At 47.7% G+C, this 25,325-nt stretch overlaps 10 protein-coding genes across 10 annotated transcripts; 3 read left to right on the forward strand and 7 right to left on the reverse strand. All coding sequences in view use genetic code 12, as the record gives it.

Annotated features, from left to right (window-relative positions):
• Positions 1–8: 8 nt before the first annotated feature.
• Positions 9–1,265, reverse strand: AFP99 (Afp99p; the record flags this gene model as incomplete). The annotated part of the gene is made up of 1 exon (XM_034154641.1): positions 9–1,265. The coding sequence occupies one exon, from the start codon at positions 1,263–1,265 to the stop codon at positions 9–11; it is 1,257 nt and encodes a 418-aa protein (XP_034013166.1).
• Positions 1,266–2,349: 1,084 nt separating this feature from the next.
• Positions 2,350–6,593, reverse strand: ECM17 (sulfite reductase (NADPH) subunit beta; the record flags this gene model as incomplete). The annotated part of the gene is made up of 2 exons (XM_034154642.1): positions 2,350–6,461; positions 6,584–6,593. 2 exons carry the CDS (start codon positions 6,591–6,593, stop codon positions 2,350–2,352), a joined length of 4,122 nt encoding a protein of 1,373 aa, XP_034013167.1.
• An 874-nt stretch (positions 6,594–7,467) lies between these two features.
• Positions 7,468–8,433, reverse strand: DIURU_002035 (uncharacterized protein; the record flags this gene model as incomplete). Its single annotated transcript, XM_034154643.1, has 1 exon — positions 7,468–8,433. The coding sequence occupies one exon, from the start codon at positions 8,431–8,433 to the stop codon at positions 7,468–7,470; it is 966 nt and encodes a 321-aa protein (XP_034013168.1).
• Positions 8,434–8,989: 556 nt separating this feature from the next.
• On the forward strand, positions 8,990–10,687 carry ILV1 (threonine ammonia-lyase; the record flags this gene model as incomplete). The annotated part of the gene is made up of 1 exon (XM_034154644.1): positions 8,990–10,687. One exon carries the CDS (start codon positions 8,990–8,992, stop codon positions 10,685–10,687), a length of 1,698 nt encoding a protein of 565 aa, XP_034013169.1.
• Positions 10,688–10,934: 247 nt separating this feature from the next.
• On the reverse strand, positions 10,935–14,528 carry DIURU_002037 (uncharacterized protein; the record flags this gene model as incomplete). Its single annotated transcript, XM_034154645.1, has 1 exon — positions 10,935–14,528. One exon carries the CDS (start codon positions 14,526–14,528, stop codon positions 10,935–10,937), a length of 3,594 nt encoding a protein of 1,197 aa, XP_034013170.1.
• A 292-nt stretch (positions 14,529–14,820) lies between these two features.
• DIURU_002038 (uncharacterized protein) lies at positions 14,821–15,438 on the reverse strand (the record flags this gene model as incomplete). Its single annotated transcript, XM_034154646.1, has 1 exon — positions 14,821–15,438. The coding sequence occupies one exon, from the start codon at positions 15,436–15,438 to the stop codon at positions 14,821–14,823; it is 618 nt and encodes a 205-aa protein (XP_034013171.1).
• A 986-nt stretch (positions 15,439–16,424) lies between these two features.
• DIURU_002039 (SulP family inorganic anion transporter) lies at positions 16,425–18,122 on the forward strand (the record flags this gene model as incomplete). The annotated part of the gene is made up of 1 exon (XM_034154647.1): positions 16,425–18,122. The coding sequence occupies one exon, from the start codon at positions 16,425–16,427 to the stop codon at positions 18,120–18,122; it is 1,698 nt and encodes a 565-aa protein (XP_034013172.1).
• A 741-nt stretch (positions 18,123–18,863) lies between these two features.
• PHO89 (Pho89p) lies at positions 18,864–20,618 on the forward strand (the record flags this gene model as incomplete). Its single annotated transcript, XM_034154649.1, has 1 exon — positions 18,864–20,618. The coding sequence occupies one exon, from the start codon at positions 18,864–18,866 to the stop codon at positions 20,616–20,618; it is 1,755 nt and encodes a 584-aa protein (XP_034013173.1).
• Positions 20,619–21,009: 391 nt separating this feature from the next.
• Positions 21,010–22,146, reverse strand: RRD1 (peptidylprolyl isomerase; the record flags this gene model as incomplete). The annotated part of the gene is made up of 1 exon (XM_034154650.1): positions 21,010–22,146. One exon carries the CDS (start codon positions 22,144–22,146, stop codon positions 21,010–21,012), a length of 1,137 nt encoding a protein of 378 aa, XP_034013174.1.
• A 284-nt stretch (positions 22,147–22,430) lies between these two features.
• On the reverse strand, positions 22,431–24,239 carry DIURU_002042 (uncharacterized protein; the record flags this gene model as incomplete). Its single annotated transcript, XM_034154651.1, has 1 exon — positions 22,431–24,239. One exon carries the CDS (start codon positions 24,237–24,239, stop codon positions 22,431–22,433), a length of 1,809 nt encoding a protein of 602 aa, XP_034013175.1.
• Between the last annotated feature and the right edge of the window lie 1,086 nt (positions 24,240–25,325).

Consider the following 25,325-nt stretch of genomic DNA (forward strand, 5'->3'; position numbering starts at 1 on the left):
ATTTACTTCTACTTCTTTATGTGCATCATAAGCTTGAGAAATTCATCTATGACGAAAGTTGCCGCCAACGAAGTAATCTCAGCGTTGGTGTCGAAAGGAGGCGAAACTTCAACAACATCGGCACCGACAACGTTGAGTCCCTTCAAACCTCTCAAAATTGAAAGCAATTCACGCGAGGTAAATCCGCCGGCTTCCATGGTACCAGTCCCAGGAGCAAAAGCAGGGTCCAACACATCAATGTCCACGGAAATATATACAGGCTCATCTCCGAAGGCTTCCTTAAGGGTATTAACAATGCCTTTGATGCCAATATGGTCAATATCCGTGGCTTCAATTGTTTTAAATCCACACTCTCTATCGTGCTTGCGGTCAAAAACCTCATCAACCATGGGAGCCCGAATACCGACATGATAATTGTTATCGGGGTGAACGTATCCCTTTTCATGGGCGTAGTGTAAGAAAGTACCATGATTAAGCTTCATATAGTCGGTGATGCCACCTCCAAGCTGACGAGGGTCCCAAGTGTCGATATGAGAGTCAAAATGAATGACATGCACAGGACCTACCTTTTCCGAGACCAGCTTCAATGCCATGAGAGCAATAGTGTGATCACCACCCATAGTGATGATCTTGGGGGTGGAAAACACATTTCCTTTCCGTTTGTGGGTGGCCCTTTGGGCTCTATAAAGCTGGTTCAAAGCGACTCGATTGTCAAAGGGTGACATTGGTACATCACCACAATCAACAAGCAGGAAGTTGTGACTTTCAGGGTCGTATGGTACCTGGGGACGTTCACCGGGTTTAGTTTGGGGAGAACTATGACCAACTCCCCCAAATCGACGGGCTCCCAGACGGATAGCCTCAGGACCAAAGCGAGCTCCCGGCCGGTAACTGACTGCGGTGTCAAACGGTGCTCCCATGATGGCGATATCGATGGGCCTGTCATCATCATGACTGACACAGCTGAAGTGAGGTAAATGAGCATAAGTCAAAATTCCTCCAAAGAACGTCTGATCGACATTGATGTCGCTGATGTCATCGTTATCAGGAAGCTTGATCAGCAGCGCGTACAACAAGTGAGAAGCTCCTTTGCCGTATTCAGTGATCGCAGTCTTATCAAGAGTGGCTTCAGAGTCAACTAATTCACCGAAAAGACCATCCATAAGCGAGCCTTGGGACTGCTCTTTGACTAACGGAATTTGTGCTGCAAGTGCAATTGATACCAACGTCAAGGGTAACAACATTTGTGATTGTCCCATCTGCATTGGCTTTCGCCTTTTATATGCTTATTTGAATAATGCGCTTCTGTCCCAAAATGGAAGTAAGATACGCTCCACCAAATGGAATCCATTTAATATCGTATAGGAACAAAAAAATGTCGGACAAACTAAAACCTCGGTGATTTAGGACTTGTACTGGAATAAGATATTCAGGAGACAAAAAGAAGTGGTCCCTAGCGGGATCGAACCGCTGATCTTGGCGTTATTAGCACCACGCCTTAACCAACTGGGCCAAGGGACCTTTTGCAAATTTTTGACATTTAATGTAATTGATACATTACAACACTAGTGTCCATTTTGCGCTTTACTGCGGTGGTCTTCTTGCAAGACTTTTAGCGTCAGGTGCTGGTGGATGTACTAATCCGAATATTCTCGGCTTGGCTCTTGTAACGATGTGCATGCTTTTGAAGTGATTAACTATACGCGCCTTATAGCGGCTACGGGTCACATTCCCCCTTTTGCTTGAGTACCCTACTTCAGTTATTACTCTCTCTGAGGTTTGCAATTTGTTCTTGCTTCCTCAACTCGCAGATATCTTATCTGTTTTTTTTTTTCACGACGGTAGATGGCTCTTAGAGTCTTCTACAACCGTTTTTTACAGGTAGATATTAATGCATACTTATAGATAAAAAAATAGCATGGAAGTCGCAAGACCCTGTCACGTGAACTATCAACAATGAACACGTCTACTTCAGAGGTGGACATCGCTCGAATATTAGGAGTCAACGCGTTGGTTCTCTCCGATTTGAACTTACAGTTATGTTTCAACCTCTTGGATCAAGGCGTTGACCCTCGCGAATTGGCGCACTACGTTGAGATGATCTTGAAGGAGCAAAACAAGATATAATGGCTGATGAAGATTGATTGAATCTATGGACCTACCTCTTGAGGTTTAAGGAGGCTCTATCGATAATAAAGGATTGCGTTTGGCTTGCGACTTCAGTGTCTTTGTTCCAGAACTATCAGTGTTTTTGTTTAATTCAACAGGTACGGTCAGCTTCGTCGAGCCATTGACCCCTACTAAAGTTGATATGAATACATACGTTTTCCATTATCTATAAATTTATATCTAAGCATCCTCAGGGATGTCGTCATGGAATTTCTTACCTTCCAAAGTAGGCTTGATGATCCCAGCACGGATGACCCAGTCACCAAAAGGTTCACCATCGTTACGCTCCACCGACCAGCGCTTGAACAACGGCACCAAAGTCTCCAAGATTTCGTCTTCCTTGATCGACATACGATAGATCTTGTTCAAACGTTCACCATGGTGACCACCACCAAGCATCAAGTTGTAGGCACCCAACGCCTTACCGACGAGGGCGACTTCCGCCACCCAGGGACGAGCACACCCGTTGGGGCACCCGGTCATACGCATCACCACCAGGTCATGACGCAATCCCAAGTCCTCAAGAGCCAGTTCCAACTTGGTGATCAACACGGGCAAGTAACGCTCCAGCTCGGCCATAGCCAACCCACAGGTGGGGAAAGCCACACACGCCGCCAGCAGCAAACGCAACGCCGAGAAATCGGTGTTGTCCAACTTGTATTCCTTCATCAACCCCTTGACGTGGTCCAAGTCGGCATCCAAAATGTTCAGGATGACGATGTGTTGGTTACCAGTCAATCTGAATTCACCCAGCTTGGCGGTAGTCAAGTATTCAGCGATCTTCTTGAGTCCCTGCTTTTGAGGGAGGTCAGGAGTGTCTTCAATACGACCGTTTTCAATGAAGCAAGTGAAGTGGTTAAGCCCAGTTTCGTCCTTGCACCACCCGAAAAAGTCGACGTTGGAGGTGATTTCGTAGGGCTTTTCAGCCTCAAACTTGAATTCCAAACGTTCTTCAACCTTGGCCTTGTATTCGGACACGCCCAAATCATCAATGGTGTACTTAAGACGAGCGTGCTTACGGTTAGTGCGGTCACCAAAGTCGCGTTGCACCAACATGATAGCTTCACAAGCCTTGTGGATGTTTTCCCGCTTAACGAACCCGAACAGCGACCCCAAACGAGGATAGGTCTTCTTGTTGTTGTGGGTAGTACCCATACCACCACCAACAAACACGTTGTAACCCAACACTTCATCGTTGTCGCCAACGATGGTCACGAGACCAATGTCGTGAGCGTAGACATCGACATCGTTGTAAGGAGGAACGGTGATCGAGATCTTGAACTTACGGGGCAAGTACAATTCGCCGTACATGGGTTCAAAATCGACCAAGGCGCCACCAGCCACCAACGTCTTCTTCTTGGTGGGACCTTCAGCGCGGTTTTCCCAGGCCTCACGGTCACCAGGCTTGTCCAGAGGGTCTTCGCCAGCCAACCAAATTTCGTGGTAAGCAGTAGTCTTGGGCAACAAGTATTCCGAGATCATCGCACCGTCAGCCAGCACTTGCGAGTGGACTTTCTTGTTGTGAGGAAGGGCCAGTAACATCACGTTACGGTTAACGTCACCACAAGCGGCAAGAGTGTCCATCAACGCCGAGTTCATACCACGGATAGCCGGCTTCAAGTCGTGCTTGACCACACCGTGCAATTGGAAAGTGGCTCTGGTGGTGACCTTCAACGTACCGTTACCTCTAGTGTCCGACAATTCGTCCATCTTGAGGTATTGCTTAGGAGTAGCCACCCCACCAGGCAAACGAACCCGAACCATGAACGAGTAGGCCGGTTCCAAGCCATCAGCCTTACGTTGCTCACGGATGTCACGGTCATCTTGCATGTAGATACCGTGGAACTTGGTCATTTGTTGGTCAGTGGCGCTGATAGCACCGGTCAGCTCGTCTTGAAGACCTTCAGCAATAGTACCACGCAAAAAGTCCAGCGCCGCCTTCATGTCTTCGTTGGTCAAAGGCTTGGGCTCTTCAACACCGTCGACGTTGTCGACGCCAAGAGCCGTCCACAATTGAGGGATCCATTCGTTGAAGCCAGTGTTGAAGCCGTCAGCATCTTGGTCATCACCGAGGCCCAAGGGAGCGAGGACTTGACCACCGTAAAGCTCAAGCTTAGCAAACAAGTCCTTAGAAGGCTTGTTGTAGTAGTGCTTGTCTTCCTTTCTAGGCCAGTATTCCGAGTCACCAAGCCCGAACACCGAGAAATGGACCAGAGCAAGGTCGGTGTCAGTCAGACCCTTGAGGGCATCCCAGAATTGCTTACCGTTGACGGGGAACTCACCTTGACCCGAAGTCAGGACCACGAACACAACGTTAGTTTCGGTGGGCAAGTCTTCCACGGCTAAGTCGTCCATGGCCATCACAACCAGCTTAAGACCTCTGCCACTGGCTTGACGGTGCACCTTACGGGCAAGAGCTTCAGCGTTACCACCGTCGGAGGCAAACAACACCGTCAAGGGAGGACCTGACAAGCCCGACAAAAGAGCAGCGTACAGATCGTCGGCCACTTGCTTTTGCTTGGCGGCACCATCGGTATTGGCGGTGGCAGTCAAGTTGCGCAGCAACACTGGGTTAGCCTTAGCCAAGAGAGTCAATTTGTTTTCGCGGTCCAAGAAGTCCTTAAGTTGCTTGCGCAAGTTCAGCGAGTCCAACTGGAATTGAAGGTCATCTTCGAGGGACGGGTTGTAACGGTAGAGGGGCCAGTGACCCAGGTCAACAGCTTTCTTGGTTTCTTGCAACACCGTGAGGGTCAGATCGGTCAGCTTGTTGTAAGGCAAGTAAGCCAATACCACCGAGGGCCCGTTAAACTTTTCGGCTTCGATTAAAGCTTGGAGCACTTGAGTGTACAGCGAATAGATCGCCACCAGGGCCACGTACACTCCGCCGTAGTTCATAGCGTACAAACCAATGTCCTTCTTGCGGAAACCATCGACCTTCTTGTCGGCGAAAGGTTCAGAGTCAATCACCAACATGTTGATGTTTTGCCCCAGAGCAATGACCGAGTGCACCCCCAGGGCACCCAAGTCGAACGCCCAGGCGTCAGAACCAACCAACCAGTTGCGGCCAATGGCGAACAGCTCCTTGAGTTCCAACAACGGCTTCAGCGCCGACAGAGTGTCCAGTTCGAGCAATTCAATGATGGTGGAGACAAGCTCGGCGTCAACGGTGCCGGCTTTCAGTTGAACAAGCCATTCCAGCAACAGTTCAAGGAGCTTGGTATTGTCCTTGGTGACGAACTTGTTGTCTTGGACGGCCAGCAACACCGCCGCTTCCAAGTTAGTGCGTTGGTCCTTGGCCGCCAAGAACGCCCCGTACCCGTACTCGGGAGCTGTCAGCACCAGCGCCAGAGTACTTTGATTGAGGATAGTGAGAGGGTTGGAAGCGTCGACCAGTTGCAACATCTTCATGTAGGGTTGTTCCAAAGCTTGAGCCAGCGCTAATTGCACCACCTTGGGCTTGGCGCCGGTGTCGCTACCGTAAGTGACGTTTTGCTTGGGGGTGGGAGCAGCAGCGTTGGAAACGATCTTACCGAAGGCATCTTCGTAGTCCACCGACGAAGCGAACTGAGCACCAACAACCTGGGTGAAGTTCTTGAGAGCCTGGTATTGCGAGTAGTCTTGGAAGAAGTCAATGATGAAAGGGGTGAAGCCGGTCAGCTGGGTGACAAGAGTGATGGTCTCAACCTCAGCGGGGACGTTCGACAAGAACAGAGCAAGATCGAACGGTTGGTAGATTTGCACGGCAAACAACAGCACGTTGTGGCTAGTCGCTGCCAGGACCGCGTCAGCAGAGGCATCGCCCAACAACAACACAGCGTGAGCCCCGGTCACCTTGTTGAGGCGAGGGAAGGCCGCCACTTGAAGTTGCAGAGCAATGTCGTTGACTTCCAAGTCTCTCACCTTGTCCAAGATGTTGACGTCGCCGAATTGCGATTGGAAGGTGGGGTAGAAGTGGTACACTGGCGTGCTCAAACGGCCGGCCAAGTTGTAGGCCAAGGTGGCAATTTGCGCCAGATTCTTGCCGTTAGACACAAGCACGGGGACCCCAGCGTCGCGCAAGGCGTTGACGGCGCCGTAGTCGCCGGAGACCTCCACGTGCAGAACCACGCGGGCCGCCTTCAACGCCAGCAGCAGCAACAACGGGAGCTGGCTCAAAAGAGTAGCGGCGTCGGTGTAGACGGTGACGAAGTCGTCGTCTTCTGGCAGCCTCAGCGCCACGAAGTCGTCGATCACCGCATAAGGGTCGTTATGGGCGATGAGGACCTCGCCATCGCCGTATTTCGAGGGCACCCCTTTGGTGTCAGAGGTGACATAGACTCGACCAACTGATGGGTTAGTAGCTGATGATGACAAAACATGGCGTTATTTCTGCATTTGGCGGCGTCGGCAGCGAAATCTGGGGGAATTTACTTACTCGATGGCATCTTGGTTGGCTGTGAAGGGCATAAGTGGGGTTTTATAGGTGTGGCCCCGATCCGCAATCGTCACGTGAAGTGTCGAGCTCCACCTTTCAAATGATGGTGCAGGCGTTAGCGGGGTTTGATACTGGCGATATAGTGTAGCTTATGGGGTTTGGTTTCGCTGGATAGGCGATGTTGCCTGACAGGGGCCTAGCTGGTGGCGGTCAGTGTCGGCTACTACTGGAGAGTTGTTCCGTGAGGGGTGTCTAGTGCCTGCGACAACGCACAGCAGATTACCTCATAGAAACACTGATCTATACGCGGCTGGCCCGGACTACGGGGCACTTATAACTTTTGTTTATAGTGGTGTAGACCGAGTCCGTTGTTCATAGTCTCATCGATAAACTTCTTGAGGCTGAAATATTGACACAAACTGCCGCTGACTACGCCTTATCTGCCATTGGTGGGAACTGTGGCGCGGGCTGCAAACATTTTCATGAACGGCTGACGGCAGATCCCGTGCGCCTGAACCGGGAGTGAGACAACCCAAAATAAGATTATCACATGGGTTGTCACGGAGAACGCTTCCGCTCTTCTACTGTTTCATTCACTGAAGCATCACATACTTCATATAAAAAAATCTAGTGTCGGATTTAGACGTCGTATCAATCCCGATCTCGAGACACAATCGGAAACAATACAACAGTCGCCACAAGATAGTGATATTTGTGGCGTATAATTTTACAGAATTTTTTAAAAATCACAGATCTTTATTTGATTAGTGCTTTGTCTTTTTTTAAAAATAATGCTGTAACTGGTGGAAGTCCTTCTATTCTCTGGGGGAGCCTGCCGCATTTGGAATCTAAGTTCATCTGGTCAAACCACCTACCCAGCAGTTTCACTCCAAGTGGTGCCGTTGTCTAGCCACACGAGTCCACGCCCGGCGCTTTCTCATGTTGACTTTGCCGAAACACAGTTGGCGGATGCGGTGAGGAGCCACCACAAATGAGCCTTTGAAGTTGATCGGTTTGCAGTTGGTGAACACGGTGAAAATCAGCATCGGTTCCCAGGGCAGAGCCTTGTCTGAGTGGCGGCGACGTTTCACTTGGCCCATTGGACGCGTCACCCCTGCTTCTACCAACGACGAATTAACGACGCCCCCTTCAGCATCTACGTAGGCGTAGACAGCATCCAAGTAGCTCCGTTCGTAATGAGTCGTCCGCTGTACCAGTCGCGACACCCGAGCGGGGTTTAATTTCGATTTGTCAAGCGATAGCACCCACGGCTCGTCGTTCACGTACAATGGGAGGTCTTCACCACTCTTCCACATGTAGACATTACCATCAAAAGGGGTAACCGAGTCGCCTCGCTCTAGCCATGGGTATCTTGATTCACAGAACTCACCAAACGACGGGCGTTTGAACTCCTTAGACACTTTTGAGGCACCAACGACGTTAGCGACTTTGTTTGTACCAAACGTAGCATCATTGACGACAGGATGATGCGACTCAGGGAGTCCCACGTACGTGTAGTAGCCATTCTCATTGATGATGAAGTCGGAGGATACATGGTTGGTCAGCACCACATTTGTCGCCCCAATGTTTGAGCCAACAGGGACATTCTTTTCCGGCAGTTGCAGAAGTTCCAGCAGCAGTAGCGAATCCTGTTCAAACCTCTGTAGCCAGTCCTCGAAGCAGAACTCGGGTGAGCCTGGTTCCTGTTTGACGCGGATCGAACCGCCTCCGGAGGTAGTCTCGGATGCATTGGTGTCCGAGTGACTAACACATTGTGGTTGTTCGTCTGTGGTTTGTTCGAGCTTCACGTAGGAAGAGCCAACGTGGCCAAGATACATCGGGTACTCCATGATGCAGTAGCATCAATTCAATGCCGATAATTTCTCTTTAATACTTCATTGCAGACCATTCTTGCTATAATTTACGTGGAAAGTACAAGCTCTCAAGGGCTCGCTCAACTTTCCACATTAGCCAGATCATGGCAGAGGTGCCGGATTTAACGTCATCGAATGCATGCCTGACCGAACCCGATTATTAATGATCTCTGTGATAATAGATACCAATTCCATTCGACTTGCAACAGGCCTGCCAAGTGCATTAACTCACCACTTTCGTTGTAACATCAGCAACGCTTCGGCATGGACTTCTCCCGTGACCGACACAAAAGTCAGGCCATATTCGCCCCTTGATCCCATGAGATCGTGATAGCAATTCTCAAACCCTTTCGAATCCCCCATTTTGCCATCCCATCTATGAATTGATTGTCACCTTTGATGTGCGGGGGTGACATCAACGCGATGCGCGATTGCAGGATGGTTTTCAGTTACCTGCAGTACCTACATCCGGCCCGGTTTAGGCGCATTTTTCAACTATGACTCAAACATAGCGCCATCTCCCACCCCACTAATGTCGTTAACCCGATTGCGAGTGCCTTTGGCTCGGGTTCTCCAAGCCAGGCTGTACTCGCAGAAGCCAGTCTATCCCGAATTACAGCCGCTGGATTACACCCCTGAAGGCGACCCCAACTACGTCAAGTTGATCCTTACTCTGAGAGTGTATGACGTCGTTGAAGAAGGTGGTCTGCCTCTTACCAAAGCAGTCAACTTGCTGCACAAGTGTAACACGAACGTGTACCTCAAACGAGAGGATTTATTGCCAGTATTCTCTTTCAAGTTGAGAGGGGCCTACAATATGATCGCCAACTTACACCTGCGACTGAAAAAGCCTATACTGGGGGTTATCGCCTGCTCCGCCGGGAACCACGCTCAGGGTGTTGCCTATCTGGCAAACAAGCTTAACATTCCCCTGACTATCGTAATGCCCACTGCCACCCCCTCCATCAAATATACTAATGTGCTGCGTTTAGGCTCTCAAGTGGTGTTGTATGGTGATGATTTCGATTCCGCTAAACAAGAGTGTGACCGGTTATCTTCGCTCAATAACTTGATCAACATCCCTCCGTTTGACCACCCGTTGGTTGTCGCAGGGCAAGGCACTGTTGCTCTTGAAATCACCCGTCAAATCCGTCTCGATAAGCTTACTGCTATCTTCGTCCCCGTTGGCGGTGGTGGTTTGATTGCCGGTATTGCTGCATACATTAAGGAAATTGCTCCTCATGTCAAGGTCATTGGCGTGGAAACTTTTGACGCCGATGCGCTCTACCAATCTCTTGAGCAACGCAAACTGGTAACTCTTGACCGCGTAGGTATGTTTGCCGATGGTACAGCTGTGAGAGTGCTCGGTAACGAAACTTGGCGCCTTTGTGAAAACTTGGTTGATGAAGTTGTTCGTGTGTCGACGGACGAGCTTTGTGCTGCGATCAAGGATGTCTTTGAAGATACTAGACTGATTGTCGAACCTCTGGGTGCCTTATCTGTGGCAGGTCTCAAAAGATATGTGGCTGAACATGGTGACATTGACCACTCGCAAGAAACATACGTTCCCGTTCTCTCTGGTGCTAACATGAATTTCGACCGCCTTCGGTTTGTTTCAGAAAGAGCTGTGTTGGGGTCGGGCAAGGAAGTTCTGTTGGTGGTTACTATCCCTGAAAAACCTGGTGAATTCGCTAAGTTGCAGAGCATCATCAACCCTCGCCCTATCACTGAATTCAGTTACCGTCACAACGGAACTGACACAGCCAACATTTACTTGTCGTTCACTGTTACTGACCACAAGAAGGAATACAGCGAAATAGTTGACTCCATGCGTGAGCATGGCTTTGATGTTGTTGATATCTCTGACAATGAAGTTGCAAAGTCACACGGGAGATATCTCGTGGGTGGCCGCCCTCCTCTGCAAGCTAACGAACTTTTGCAACATGAACGTGTATACCAGTTTGAATTCCCTGAACGTCCTGGGGCTCTTTACAAATTCCTTCAAGCTCTCAAGCTGGGTTGGTCCATCTCCTTATTTCACTACCGTAATCATGGTCATGATGTTGCCAAGGTTCTTGCTGCTTTCATTCTCCCTAAGGGCGAGGAAAATGAACTCCAGCAATTTTTGGACACCGTTGGTTACAAGTATCAAGACGAACTGGATAACATTGTGTTCAAGAAGTTTTTGACTAATAACGAAAGGTATGCTTCGGAAGTTGAAACTAAATAACTTCATATATACATAGTAAACTACAATTGTAAAATTCTACCAGAATTTCATTCGATCGAGACTGAAAGCCCGTCTTAGAGTGGCTAAGATAGAATAATTTGTATATATACATTTGCGTTTAAGATGCAAAATAGCAAAAATTCGATAATTCATAATTTCGGTGAAATTAATTATATATATATGCTTGACGTACTTTCATCATCTTTCATAAACACTTAAAAAAATACCACTGCCTTACCTATATTACCTATTTTCTTAAAACCTTAGCAACTTGGACTCTCAGTTTCATCAGCGAGCCAATAATTGTAGGTGGTGCCTCGGCCGCAATCAAATCAGTGGCGGACTTTTTCAAGTTTTCCAATTGGGCATCCTTGACCTCTTGCCTGAGTTTAAGGATCAGTTCAGCGTGTTGCTTGATTTGAGCTCTAAGAGAGTAAACCAAATCATATAAACGTTTCACCACTTCGGCTTCACTCCCAGAAGTACGAGCCTTTAACGGAACTAACTTCTCGAGCACCACCAGTTCAAGTTGACAAACATTGTCATACTTAGCTTGAAGCTTCTTTCTCAATGCTTCATTTGCAAAATCAAGTTGCCGATGTTTCAGAATCTCCTGCTGATCCAAAAGGTGTTTGAGTTGTTTGAGCATGGTGTCAATTTGACCCCGCACCAAATGCGTGTCTTCGAGTTGTGAGAGCACTCTTTTAACTTTCAGCTCCGAAAGCTGCAATTCCAGTAAAACATCATCAACAGACTGCTGTCTATTAACTGCAATTTCCCTCAATTGAGGAGCATTGCCCAAAGCCCATGCCGAAGTATGTTCGAGGTCATCCTCACCGGGGCAGTATTCAGTCATTGGAGAGTGGTAAGCGAAAAGTGGGGCCAACTTTTCGGCATTATCTTTCAGAACCTTCAAATGACCTTTCGTAAATCCGATAATCTCACGGTATTGTTGAGCAACCTTGGCATCCATTTCACTTCGGCTTGCTCCACCAGCCAAGGGGGCGGTAAACCCATCGAAGTAGTTGAAAATCGGGATTTGCGGTGATTCTCGAGCAATGAAAACTTCCCTATAGTCTATTAACTCAGGTTCAAATTCCAGCTCTTGCTCATATTCTTGCTCGAGTTCTTCTTCCGGTTCTGACTCGAACTCCAGCGACAGCGTCGACTCGCCTTCCGTACGGTCAACAAATGACGAACCTTCAAAGTTATCCACGTTGTTAATAGGTGTGACGGTTTCCGCTCTCGATGGAGGAACAGTCTCTGGCTCTTCAATTGAGTCAGGTAGAGCAGACAGAATCGGAATATGTTCAAACAAATTCGATTTGGGTTTTTGTGAATTGTTTGAAGTGAATGGGCTCAGCTTTTCATTGTGTTGAGACGTTGGGTTGGCCTCGTCCTTCAGCTCCAGCTGAAGTCCGGAATCAGTCAGTTTCTCAGTTTTCTCTGGTAACAGTGACGATTCGCGTTGTCCGAAGAGGCCATGTTCAACATGGGACGTCTCATTCTTAGTACCAAAAGCAGCGTTAGAGTTGTGGTTCTTCATAAATGGCAGCGTCGTTGACAGGTCGCCGGAAGGAGAGTGCGTCGATGTGTCGCTTTTTGATGCACCAAATGCTTGCGTATCTTTGGAGATGTTGAGACTAGCAAATAGAGAATTAGGCGAATCCTTTCCATTTTCGCTGGTTTCGAGTGGCGAGGAGGTCTTTTCTTGAGTGCCACCAAACGGTGTAGACGATTTCGATTTGTTTTGCAACCCTTCAAAGGGGGACGGTGAAGTTTTTCCAAATAAAGAAGGCTCCGATTCAGTCTTGCTGGAACCGAAAGAAGTATGGGTTGTGTCGTCGCTTTTTACTGCACCAAAGGGAGATGGCTTCAGTTCCTTTTGCAGATTGACTGCACCAAAAGGTGAAGACTTTGACGCATCGCCTCCTAGTGAACCAAAAGAAGAGGATTTGCCTTTCGCGTTCATGGTACCAAAGGGAGATGCTTTGCTCTCACTATTGACTGCTCCAAAAGGAGAAGACAGGGCTGTTTTCAGCAAATTAGCAAAGGGAGATTGGGAGCGGGCATGAGAAGCAAACAGGGACAGACTAGGTTTGTCCTTGGTGGCAAAACCACCAAAACCAGAAAAAGCAGATTTGGTTTCAGATGATGACTTCTGACCAAAACCAGAACTTCCGAATGCGGAACTAGCAGAACTATTGCCGCTCTTCAGTTGCCCAAAGCCTGAGCTGCCGAAGCCAGAGTTTCCAAAACCGGAGCTACCAAAAGCAGACCCCCCAGATGTAGAGCTGGTGGTAGATGTCTTGCCACCAAAACCAACACTACCAAATGCGCCTCCACTTGCCTTTGCCTTATCATTTTGCGACTGCAGGCCTATGGTACTCCCGGTGTCCTCCGAGGCGCCTTTTGGCTCATTATTTGAGGATTCAGCTTTCTTGTCAGCTATACTACCAAAAGCGCCTGTGGATCCAAACACATTCTCAGACTTTTGGGATGACCCACCAAATGACCCGCCAAATGACCCGCCCAGCGATTTCCCAAATGGATTAGAAGCATTATTAGCAAATGGATTATCACTTGCCAGGGATTTCGCAAAGGGATTCGGTTGCGTATTTGTGGCTGGAGACTCATCGTTGATCAGATTCTCTGAAGTGGTCTGCAGGTTGTTCAGGAGACTAGCTTTCAGAGATATCAGAGAAACAGATTCATTAAGCAAAGATGCCCCATCTTCAAGAATAGCTTGCTTGTCGACAATCCACCACAGAATCAAGCGCCCATCATCCAACAATGCATGAACAATTGGAGCGCCCTTTACATCTTCTTCGGCCCCCGGCCATGGATCATCTACCACGCGGGTGCTTTGAGAAACGTCAACCGCAATTCCCAAAACTGCCGTGTCCTCGAAGTCTTCCGTAGTAGGAAAGGATGCGCGACAACTGTCATCACTAGGGATGGGCCATTGCAAAGATGCCACCGAGTCTCCGGTGGATTCAATTACATAAATATCCGTGGTACGTGTGCCAGACACCAAGGTGAACTTCTTTTTGGGGTTGTACTTATCCAAACTCTGCGAAAAGTAAGAAGGTGCCCATTTTACAGGACCGTAAGGACCAAGAAATTCAACATCAGTCTCAATCTTCAGGGGATCGGCAACAACGTTTACTGGGTCATTGTCTTCGTCATCTTGGGCAGCAATGAAATAAACATTAGGGCGAAGTGCTATAAGTGCGCATGGATACAAATCGGTGACCGACTCACAATCAAACGAAACCTTTTTACCATCAGTAGACATAACCGCAGTGGCATTCGCCATGGAAATATAACAAAACTTGCTTTCCTGATCAAAGCATACGCAAAACACGTCTTCGGCAATTTCTTTAGGGGGTTCGTTTCCTCGTTTGAGATAGGCGCTACCACTATCAAGGTAACCAACATCGCCGTTTGGAGCAACTTGGAAGTCCGTTGCATTGGCCACCTTGACAGCTGTTGGTTCGGAAGCTAACTCACTCAACTTGACCTTACTCAAGGTTTCATTATGGAGGATGTAAAGCTCATCGCCGTTGGGCGTGAAAGCCAATTGGGTAATCTTTTTCACCTTTGGAATGGTATACGACTTCCACAGACTTGGAACTTGGTCACTGGGTCCAATTTTAATGACAGCACCATCGGAGGCTGCCATGGTTTTGCCATCTCGAGTGATGGCTAATAGCCGCACGGCGGCAGTGGAGTCAGCGTCAGGGTTTAAGGTATGATCAAACGCCACAACGCCAAACTCGCCCTCGGCATTGGTGATCGCCTTGAACCGGAAATCATCCCGATAGCTCTCAGCGATCATTGATGAGACTATGGTTTGGTTGTCGCACCGAAGCGCGCACAAATGATGATGGACTGAGGGGGTGCTGCGATGTTTTCATGCAAAGCACAAAACGGCATAAATTAGTTACAAATGGTCGATGTATCAGAAAGTCATATAATTTAAATATCTGAGGAATTATATCACAAAGATATTAGTACATATTATTAACGTGGTAAGATCTGTACAATTTACAAGTCTTGTTTTGCGCAAGCATTTGTGCTCGTGATGATTGATTTGTATGAATATATACATTTTGAATGCGTCAATGTTACTATCTCGCTGCCTCCTGGGCAGCTCGTCTTGCTGCTGCTCTCGCCTTAATTTTCCGTTCGGTCTCAGCGAATACCCGCATTGCCACGGGCACTCCGCCCCAAGCGTCGTCTTTAGTCTCTACACCGTCTTCAACGTCCTCAACGTCTTTAGGACGGTTTTCGGGAGCCAATTCCTTCAAGGGAGGATGAAAGTCGGCCGGCCATACACCGCCGGTCTTTTTGATAGCTTTCGCTGCCTCCAGTCGCTTTTCCTTCCATTCCTTGACATCTTCATTGAATAACTCCCAAACACAGTTGATGCATCCCAGCATGCAACAATTGTCAGGTTCCACTGGCTTAGCAGGAACAGTCACGCCTGCAATCACTCTTGGTTGTGATCTCGATACCCGCGAACTGGCTTGACGATCATCCCCTCTGATGCGCCCGCCAAATACCTTTTCCATTCTTTCCAAAGGAGTCATTTCGCTGAAACTCTTCTCCTTGCCGACCTGGTGTTCGATAACTTGTAAATCGCTCGGGTGATGAGGGTGGGTAGGGGTCTTCATAACAAGATCGTAAAACATAAACCTCTGTCTCATTGCCCGAGATACCGCTCGAGCAGGCACGGGTCGCAGCATAACGGTAGTCTTGGTTTGAAGAGGGATGAGGTGAATTGTGTGATCGGCGTTAAAGATGATCACTATGATTGGCGCGCATTGGACTTTTACCGAATCCAGGTTACGAAACCCGTTAACAATAGGCCTCCAGTGAAGGGAATTACTTGGCTAGCTTACATTTTCTATATCTCATCGTTAGCGTCAACAAATAGAAGGGTTTTGACTGAATATTGATTGCATATTTGCGGAGGATGATGGAAGGCGCAATCCTCATTAGCTGAGACACACGAATTGATAAACCTCACCACGAAAACCTGTTAGACTCAAGCCAAATTCGAGTGTCTGTGATTGCTTTACAAATATACATTATGTGACTCTAAATCGCATCGCCGCTACTCCGAAGGTATGGAATCACGCGCCGAATTGCTTATTCAGATAAGACATAGGTCTGACTAAGCATAAACAGAGTGTATGCTACACGTTTATGCGACAACAACCCCACACTATGATTCAAAATGGACGAGCGACAGTTTCTTCTCCCGCCTAGTCAGCAATGCTCCCTGCTGCCTCAGCGCTCCCGGTCTTTGTCTCGAAGACCACACCTTTATCTGGTGCCCCTGTCTCAGTCAATCAAACTGCCTTTGGCTGATCTCCAATCTCGATCTCAAGATAACTTACTGGTCCATTCAGCCAAATTCCAAGAGAACTTTGACAAATACATGCAACTTCTGAGTCAAAAACCTCAACGCTGGGCGTATGTGGCGTATTATCTTCCCATTTTGCAGTGGTTGCCTCTGTACCGGTGGTCAGATCAGTTTCTCGGTGATCTCGTGGCAGGACTTTCGTCAGCATCTTTCCAGATCCCTCTCGTGATGAGTTTTGCCCGCCTGCTTGCTCATTTGCCGGCAATCCTGGGTCTCTTATCCATTATTGTGGGACCATTAGTGTATGCAGTGTTCGGCACTGTGCCTATTCTCATGGTTGGACCCCTGCCGCTGAGTGCAATCATGTATGGGCAAGTGGTGGAATCGTATCAGTTTGATGACGTAGCGGCGTCAGAAAAGCCTAAGTACAGTCAATTGGAGGTACTGAGTGCGCTTACAGCAGTTCTCAGCGTTCTACTTTTATTATGTGGGTTATGTCGGCTTGGTTACCTTGATAAAGTTTTCAGCCGTGCCCTCTTGAAGGGGTTCATCGGCGCCATGGGGGTCATAATGATTGTCAATCAACTTCCTATAGAGTTGGGGCTTGAGCCATATATGAGTGAGCACCCTCAACATCTGATTTTCGCTAAGATGCATTTCATATGGGACTACGCTGGTAAAGCCCACAAGCTTACATGCTTGATTCTGGTCGTAACCTTACTTTTGGTTCTTCTAGTCAAACGGGTGAAGTCACGTATAGATCTGTCACAAGGTTCCCCCCTGTTGAAAAAAGCGGTGACGGTGTTTCCCGAGCTTCTCATCATGGTTGTGGTTCTGACGTTGCTTTCATGGAGATTCAACTGGCATGGAAAAGGCGTCAGTGTCATCGGCAAAATTTCCCTTGACCTGGTCCAGTTTCAAAATATATTTGCCCCACTGAAAAAGGACTTGTACCTGAAGGTGTTCACCACTAGTGTTTTGGTGACAATCCTCGGATTCTTTGACCTGACGACGGCTACACGTACGTTAGAATCGAAGTATGATTTGCATGTTCTGCTGAATCGTGAGCTCATTGCGTTGGGAGCGGTGAATTTGGCCACTTCGCTTGTGGCAGGATTACCATCATTTGGAGCATTTGGCCGGTCCAAAATTTCAAAAGCTGCTGGCGCTCTGAGCCCGATGGCAGGCGTCATAATGCTGTGCCTGACATTGACAGTGGCAATGTTCGTGCTTGAATTTTTATTCTGGCTTCCTGAGTGTGTTCTCGCATTAACGACTACCGTGATAGGTATAACCGTTTTGGAGGAAATGCCGCACGACCTTAAATTTTATTGGAATACAGGAGGCTACGACGAATTAGCGACGTTTGCCGCAGTCTTTTTTGTTACGTTAGGATGGCTGGCACAAGCGGGAGTGTTTTTGGGGGTCGCCATAGCGGTGATCCGTGTAATTAAAATTGGCACTACCCTGAGAATTCAAATACTTGGCCGTATTCCCAACACACCGGCATTCAGAAACGCCGATGAGTTAATTGAAGAGCGGTTTGAGGGGTTGGGTGACGCTGATGGCATTAATGATCTAGCCGCCGAGCTAGAGCTGATCGAAGGTACGCTTATTGTAAAGATACCCGAACCACTTACCTTTGCTAACGCAACTGATTTGAGGAGTAAGTATGCCCGCCTTCACAAATATCGCCTGCTTCTAGTGCACCCATCACAACCTCAAGGGGCTCAAACGCCTCGAAAAGTGGTGATCGACTGCAAGGGCATGACCGCGGTTGACACTGCAGGCGTGCAAGCACTCAAGGAGCTCGTTGAGTCGACAATGGTACGGGATGGCCTGAAATTGGTTTTCACGAGAGTCCCCCTTGGTCCTGTAAGAAAAAAGCTTGAATCCAGTGGCATAGTTGCCCTCATTAACGAATCAATGGGCACGATAAGTGGGGTAGAGATGAGCTCAGGGCTCGGTCCTGGGTTCTATATGCTGATCGAAGATGGGCTTCATGCACTAACAGGCGATATCGCCAGCACCCCCGTGGGCAACGATGTGAATACGGCGTAGGTTGCAAACCTCACTGCGTCAGTTTTGGCAATTGCCGTACGACTGGCGAATAAGCCCCGAGGCGAGGTTGGCAACGTGGGGAGGCCCCACGGGGGATGTTTTGTGAGCTCACTCGCGAGTTCTCGCTTTAGATTACCTCAGCATGGAAAATGAGACACGCCATAAACTCCACTTAAACTTCACCTTGATCGTAGTGACTGATAGTGATCAGCTACACAAGCCTGGCCCCTCCCTTTAACAATTGCTGTATTGTAATCGCTAACCGAGGAATGACACAAAGTTGACAATAAACTGTCGATCCTTGGTATTGTGTCGTGTGGACACTTTAGAGTCTAAGGATAAAGTGGCACACGTGGGCCCCCTTGCCTGCGCACGCGCGGCTGAACATTTACAGCTGTAAACACTCACGAGACCACTCGTAAACTTAGGTGAAACACTGGTTGGTAGTAGCAAGTGGTGAACCTCAGCAATAACGTAGCCCTCGATTTTTCAAGCGTTTTCCACTTGTTTTTACTCAACGGCCTGCTCTTGGATGGCCCACGTGTGTGCACGATAGTGGCTGCAAATTTCTTGGTACGAAATTTCTTGGTATAATTCCTGAAAATCAAGGAATTTTCTTGGTTCGTTCTAAGAGCAGCCCTGGGACTATAAAAATTACTGGCATCGTCACAATGTTGTAGCTCATCGAAATCAGAATCAGAAATGGCCTTGACTCAGTTCAATCACATCTTCGCGGTGACGATGATCTTTGCATTCTTGGATGCTTGGAACATCGGGGCCAATGACGTTGCCAATTCGTTCGCTTCGTCCGTGCTGTCGAGATCGCTTACGTACTGGCAAGCAATGATTCTTGCCGCCCTTTGTGAGTTCTTGGGGGCAGTTTTGGTCGGGTCGAAGGTCTCGAACACTATCAGAAATAAAATTGTCGACGTCAAAGTTTTCGAGGGTGAACCCGCTATTCTCATGTTGACCATGTCGTGTGCTCTTATTGGGTCTTCGGTGTGGTTGACAATTGCTACTGCCATTGGTATGCCCGTGTCGACCACTCACTCGATCGTCGGTGGTATTATCGGTAGTGCTATTGCCGCCAAGGGTCAAAGAAACATTCACTGGGGGTGGAATGGGGTGTCCCAAATCATTGCTTCCTGGTTTATTGCCCCTGCTATCGCTGGTGCCTTCGCTACCATCACTTTCTTGGTGCTGAAATTCTTCGTATTGGAAGTGAAGAGCTTCAAGACCTCGTTGCGTAACGCTATGGTGCTTGTTCCATTCCTTGTGTTCTCATGTTTTGCCATTTTGACTATGTTGATTGTGTGGAAGGGTGCCCCTGCTTTGAAGTTGAACAAGTTGCTGCCCAACGCCATTGCCGCTTCTATTTTGGGGGTGGCTGCCGTAGCCTTGGTGCTTTACATGCTTTTCCTTTACCCTTACTACCGCCGGAAGCTTAAGTACAACGACTGGACTTTGACCTGGAAGTCGATCCCGTTGGGCCCTTTGCTTTACTTCAAGTCTACTGATGACATTCCTCCCATGCCTGAAGGTTACCAATTGGTTCCTGACTACTACAAGGGTAGACGTTATGATGAGACGGGTAAATTGATCAAGGAAGACAACACCACTGCTGAACTGTTGCGTTCCGGAGATATTGAAAATCTCAAAGACGACACTCACGTCGACGTCCACAAGGTGGAGCTGGCTCCCGTTTCTCTGGACAAGGAATCTTCGTCTGACGAATGGAAACCTCTTTACTACAAGTGGGGTGTCGACAGAGAAGTGCAAAAGGAAGACACCAAGTCTCGCTGGATTAAGATGCTCAAGAAACCCAAGTTGTGGGGCGCTCTTATCGTTGAATTTGTTCTCCACGGTTTCACCCAAGATGTCATTGCTTCGCAAACCAATGTGGACATGTTGAGTGGTGACCAGCACAAGTTGCACACTTCGGCCAAGTACTACGACAACCGGATTGAATTCTTGTACTCGTTGCTTCAAGGTATTACTGCGGGTACCATGTCGTTCGCCCACGGTGCCAACGATATTTCCAACGCCACTGGTCCCTTGGCCACCGTTTATCTCGTCTGGTCTACTAATACCATCGCTAATGATGTTGATGTTCCCGTTTGGGTTCTTTGTTACGCTGCTGCTGCCCTTGTCATCGGTGTTTGGACATTCGGTTACCGGATCATGAGAAACTTGGGTAACAAGCTCATCTTGCAATCGCCCTCGCGTGGTTTCTCGATTGAATTGGGCGCTGCTGTGACCACTGTGATGGCCACTCAATTGTCCATCCCTGTCTCTACTACTCAGTCGGCTGTCGGTGCTACTGTGTTTGTTGGTGCCTGTAACGGTGACTGGAGATCCATCAATTGGAGAATGGTGATCTGGTGTTACTGCGGGTGGTTCATTACCTTGCCCGTTGCTGGTCTCATTGCTGGCCTTCTTAATGCGTACATCATCCACTCGCCCTCTAATGGTGTGGTTTACACGATGAACAACTAGGTGACGATTTTTAATGTAATATATGTTAGTAACTTTGGATAGAGCTATTGGAGAAAGGTTTTAGTTAATATAGATGCAACTCTCAATTATGTCGTGGCAACGTGGCAGAAGCTTATTGTACGCCTTGCAGCGTGCATGATATCTATGCACATGCTCCGTATATGTGCGCGGCGACGAAGGAGAAGGGTATGCGGGGATTCTTATTTATGAGGAGACAATTGTACGGCGTTTTAGTGTGTATCCCCATAGCTAGACGGTACAAAATGGCTTTGAAAGCAATTGAGGCGAGTCTAGTTTGCCTATCTACACAAAATGAGAAAGCTAATTCAAATCATCATGGGCATTCAATCTAGAGTGTCGTTAAAATCTCCTGAATTAAACCTTTATTGCTTTAACGTCGAGCCCATGGAGCCCCCGTCATGGAAATATTATTCCGCGTGGTATGAACGTTTATAGACGGAGGCATTCCCGTTTCAGATGACTCGATTGCCTCACTTTGCGGCAAGGCGGACCCCAGCTGGTCTTTCCAAGGGTACAATTCCCCACCAAACCAGAAATGCTGTACGACAGGAAATTTGCTGATAACCTCCGCCTCATACATTCGCACTAATCCCTGAAGCACTTTTGACCACAATGTCACTGTACTGTGGATATCATAAACAATTGGCAGATGTTCGTTAAATGGGCCCAGCTTGATGGTATAAATAAATCCAACTGCGTTGACGTAGAGATTCAGTAACCGAAATCGCGAGATGACTTGCAGCTGAAGTACCTGCGATACCAGAGGAGCACTGCGATTGTCAACGAATTGAGCAGCACCAAGAATATACATCAAGTGGAAATGATCATCTAAGCCCCACACACCATGCAGACCAGCAGGCTCTAGGTTATATACAAGGATCAAGCGACGCGCAACGTCAAAGTATCGAGAATAAATGGATATCACTTCCTCCGCCAGCACCGAAGACCAATCGATTACTCCATTTCTAACCAACGCCCCCACGAATGCCATATACAGAAGCTCATGTCCGGTGCCATAGTCAAGTCTCATCTTCAGACCAAATGCATTAGCCAAGTAACATTTGGCCTCGGAGAAAAACCCATCTGGATCCTTTCCGCTATAGTAGGGGTATAAATGCGTTCTAAGAGCTTCATCAAGAGATGAGGATACCTTATCATGCCACTTGCGACACTCCAAGTTGCCGAAACGACGAGGGCCCTTAGCTGGAGGAGTTTCTGTCAATAAGTGATCTAGATGGTCAAGAACCGCCATCAACCCTTGGATGGGTTTGCTGAACTTATTCACAGTGTCTTGGTACTCTGTGGATGGCAGCTGAACATGAATCAATTCTTCAGTAGAGCCCTTGGTAATAATTGCTGCTTGGAGTATACCCAGGGGAACCGGCACCAGCTTAATTTTTTCAATGGTGCTGAAGAGAGTCTCCTGTATTCTCAGTAAGGCTTGGGACCTTCTGAAATTGGCAAGGTCGGCGCCAGTGTTTATCCTTTTAACTGGGTCGGAGAACATCACTGTACATAGTCGCAACCCTAGCCGCGGTTTTGGTGGGGATACCGTGTCCGTGCAAATTTCCGCACTATGATGTCCTCACAGGGCGCGCGTGCGAGAGATCCCTGGCAAAAGTTAATGTACGATCTCGGAGACCAACATTTCTTATAATATGGGATTGAATTCATTAATTAAGACAAATAAGAAACTTTCTAAAAGACAGTGAATATTAATATCGATTAAAATAAATATTATGCCAAGTTGAGTAGCGGTCATTAGTCATTAAGTTGAATTAAAGTTGAAATTTAGTCAGAATGAGAGCTGGTTCTGGTCACCACCTTCTCATTGGCAATATAGGAAGCCTTGATGCTAGCCTTTTCATCATTGCCATCGTTGGACGCAACCAGATCAGAAAGATAGGCGGTGCCGGATATTTCAGGGGGAATGGAATCAGGATCATCGGAGTTGTAAAGGACAATACCATTAGCCCGAGCATTTTTGCGCTCTTGCTTCTTGTAAAGATAAAGCACATAAAACGTCCAAACACAAAGTGCAAACGCCAGACACGCGGTGAAGGTGAACCCCTTCAAGAATCTCGGGGCCTCGACGGTTTTCCAAACCAATACCGAAATCCACGCTGTCAGCTGTTGAGCCATGATGTTCATAATCACGAGACACACGTTTCTTTGTACTGCGCTGAACCGCACAATGTCCCCTTGCCACGAATATAAAGCGGGAGCCATTGCCCACCCAAAGTATTGAAGACAGAAAGCGAACCACTTGGCTCCTTCAGGAATGTTCCACACTGCAAGAATGATGTTACCCAATATGTTGAATACTTGCGAAAACACAATTGCTGCCCATCTGGAAGAAGCCAAGTCGGCCACTGATGAGGTGACAATCAAATAAAGGAGACCCAACGCTGGAGTCAATGCAGTATAATCCTGTAATGTACCCTGAGCAAATCTGGGAGAACCATCTGAGTTGGTAAGGGACTTAAGCCAAAGAGAGTATGAACCCAGGGTCCCATTATTGTTATTCCAGCAGAAAATGTTCCAGAGGGAAAGGACGTAAACGTGCCATGACGAAAAAATCAGCTTCCAAGTTTCCTTGTTAAAGATGAGCTTACCAGCGTTCTTTTGAGGAGGGGCATCCTTGCCATCATCCTTCATCCGCTTACGAGCAACACGGATATCATCATCTGTCAAGAAAATCGAGTAGCAGTCAGTAGGGGTACCTGGAATCATGTAGAAACCAAGGATACCGACAAACACCGAGGCAATACCGTCGATAATGAAAATCCATTGCCAAGCCTTGAGACCATTTACGCCATCAAGATGACGTTCGATGGAGCCTGAGATCAACCCAGAGGTCAAAAGACCCAAGTATTGCCCAAGATAATAGAACCCAGCACGTCTCAGCACTTCACCAGTACTCAGCTTATACCACAGGGCAAATAAAGCATGGTATGCTAAGTACAGCGGAGCTTCAGCGGCACCAATGAAAAATCTGATGGCTTTCAAACCACCCACCAGGGTAACTCTGTAAGTGCACACAGTAAGAATGGACCAGACAAGGTCCAAGGTAGGTAAAACATAGTTGAGGGGCCAAGCATATAAGATGTAGATGAAAGGAAGCTGAAATACAATATTACCAACGGAGAATATTGATTGGACTTCAACCAAATCGTTACCTTTCATGCCAATGCCTTCTTTAAGGCCACCAATGTACGCTGAGTTCAAGTTGGATTGGTCCAAATATTTGATAAGGTATGCCATGAGCGAGTAGAAGGTAAGGAGAATATCAATCTTCATGATCAATTTCTTCTCAGCGGGGGTATCTTCATCGTGGAACCAGTGATACCACTTACGGTTCTTTTTGGTGTCTCTTTTCACACGGTATTCGTATTCGTCAAAAAACTTATACCACGGTCTGCCCTTCTCATCACGGTATTCAAGTTCTTGCTGCTCAGGTTCCTCCTGCTGCTTTTCAGGTTCTTCTTTGGTGGAAAGGGCGTCGTCGGACAATTCCGATTTGATCAGATTCTCGTGTTCATCAACCACACGTCGGGTGGGGAGAAACCCCCATTTGAGTCGTCCCAAAACAACGGACATTGAAAAGTGTTACGCTAAATAGTACCATCCCTATGGGGGTCTGTGGATTATATACCCATTGACTCCATCGCATGCACGTTCGTATGTGGCCTTAATCGTCCTTAACTCGAGTCATAATCAGCACATTTCACGTGAGCGAACGGCTAAAATTCAGATGGCGATGAGATGAAGTTATTCACTACGGCCAAGAAGAAAACTGGATAAACTACAATAATGCATTCCCTGATCGGAATACGTGTATGCACTGCTGGCGTATTGGTTTCCATTTCGGTACTGAACTAAGATTCCATCGTGGCCATGCACTTGCAGCCGCACCCCAGACCCCCATGATTATTGTCTCGACTCCGGTTACGCCCCTGGCAAGGCGAAAATGCCGTGCAACGGAAACTTTTTCCGATACTCGTTCCAAGTCCGCAATTAGTATGTTAGAAGTCGAGGAACCGAAACCAATGACTGAACAAAGGTAATTCACTGCGTTTCGATTCGATCAACCTTGGTGTAGGGGGGGAATCTGAATTCTGTACCAATTGCTAAAGTCTTAGCGGCTCTCTTGATCGGGATCTGCGTTGCGCGATACCGGCGAATTGAACGCCACACCGGCGCAGGTAACAAGAAGCGATGTCGGTGCTAGGTTAGTGTGGTGGCTTTAATAAGGGGGTTAAGGTCCGTGGGAAAACTGAAATAATTGTGGCGTGTATACTTTGATACAGGGGGTATCAGTCGTGTTGTGGATCAAGCAAAATAAGCCTGATGACAAAGTCGCCGTATTCAGTGGGCAGTTGACAATATTCATGGTAGTAAATTGATAACTTCTGGACTTTGGACGTAAATAGTAACCGTTTTGCTTCCAACGTAACCTGCTGCATAAAGCTTGAAAGATGTTATCCGAGACAATAGCTGTCAGAGGTATCTTTCACATTAATTATTTGATATAAATGCGTTCCCCTGTGATTATTGTACTTAGTTTACTGGGAACGCAGTATTCTCCTTTGTGGTTATGTTCTGCCTCATTTCGTAAGTTGACGTGAAGTCAGACGCCCAACTGCCAGGAACTGAGACATCATTCCGCTGAGCTGAGTTTCACGT

The sequence above is a fragment of the Diutina rugosa genome, assembly GCF_008704595.1.
Source record: "Diutina rugosa strain CBS 613 chromosome Unknown scaffold8_size298685, whole genome shotgun sequence".
NCBI lineage: Eukaryota > Fungi > Ascomycota > Pichiomycetes > Serinales > Debaryomycetaceae > Diutina > Diutina rugosa.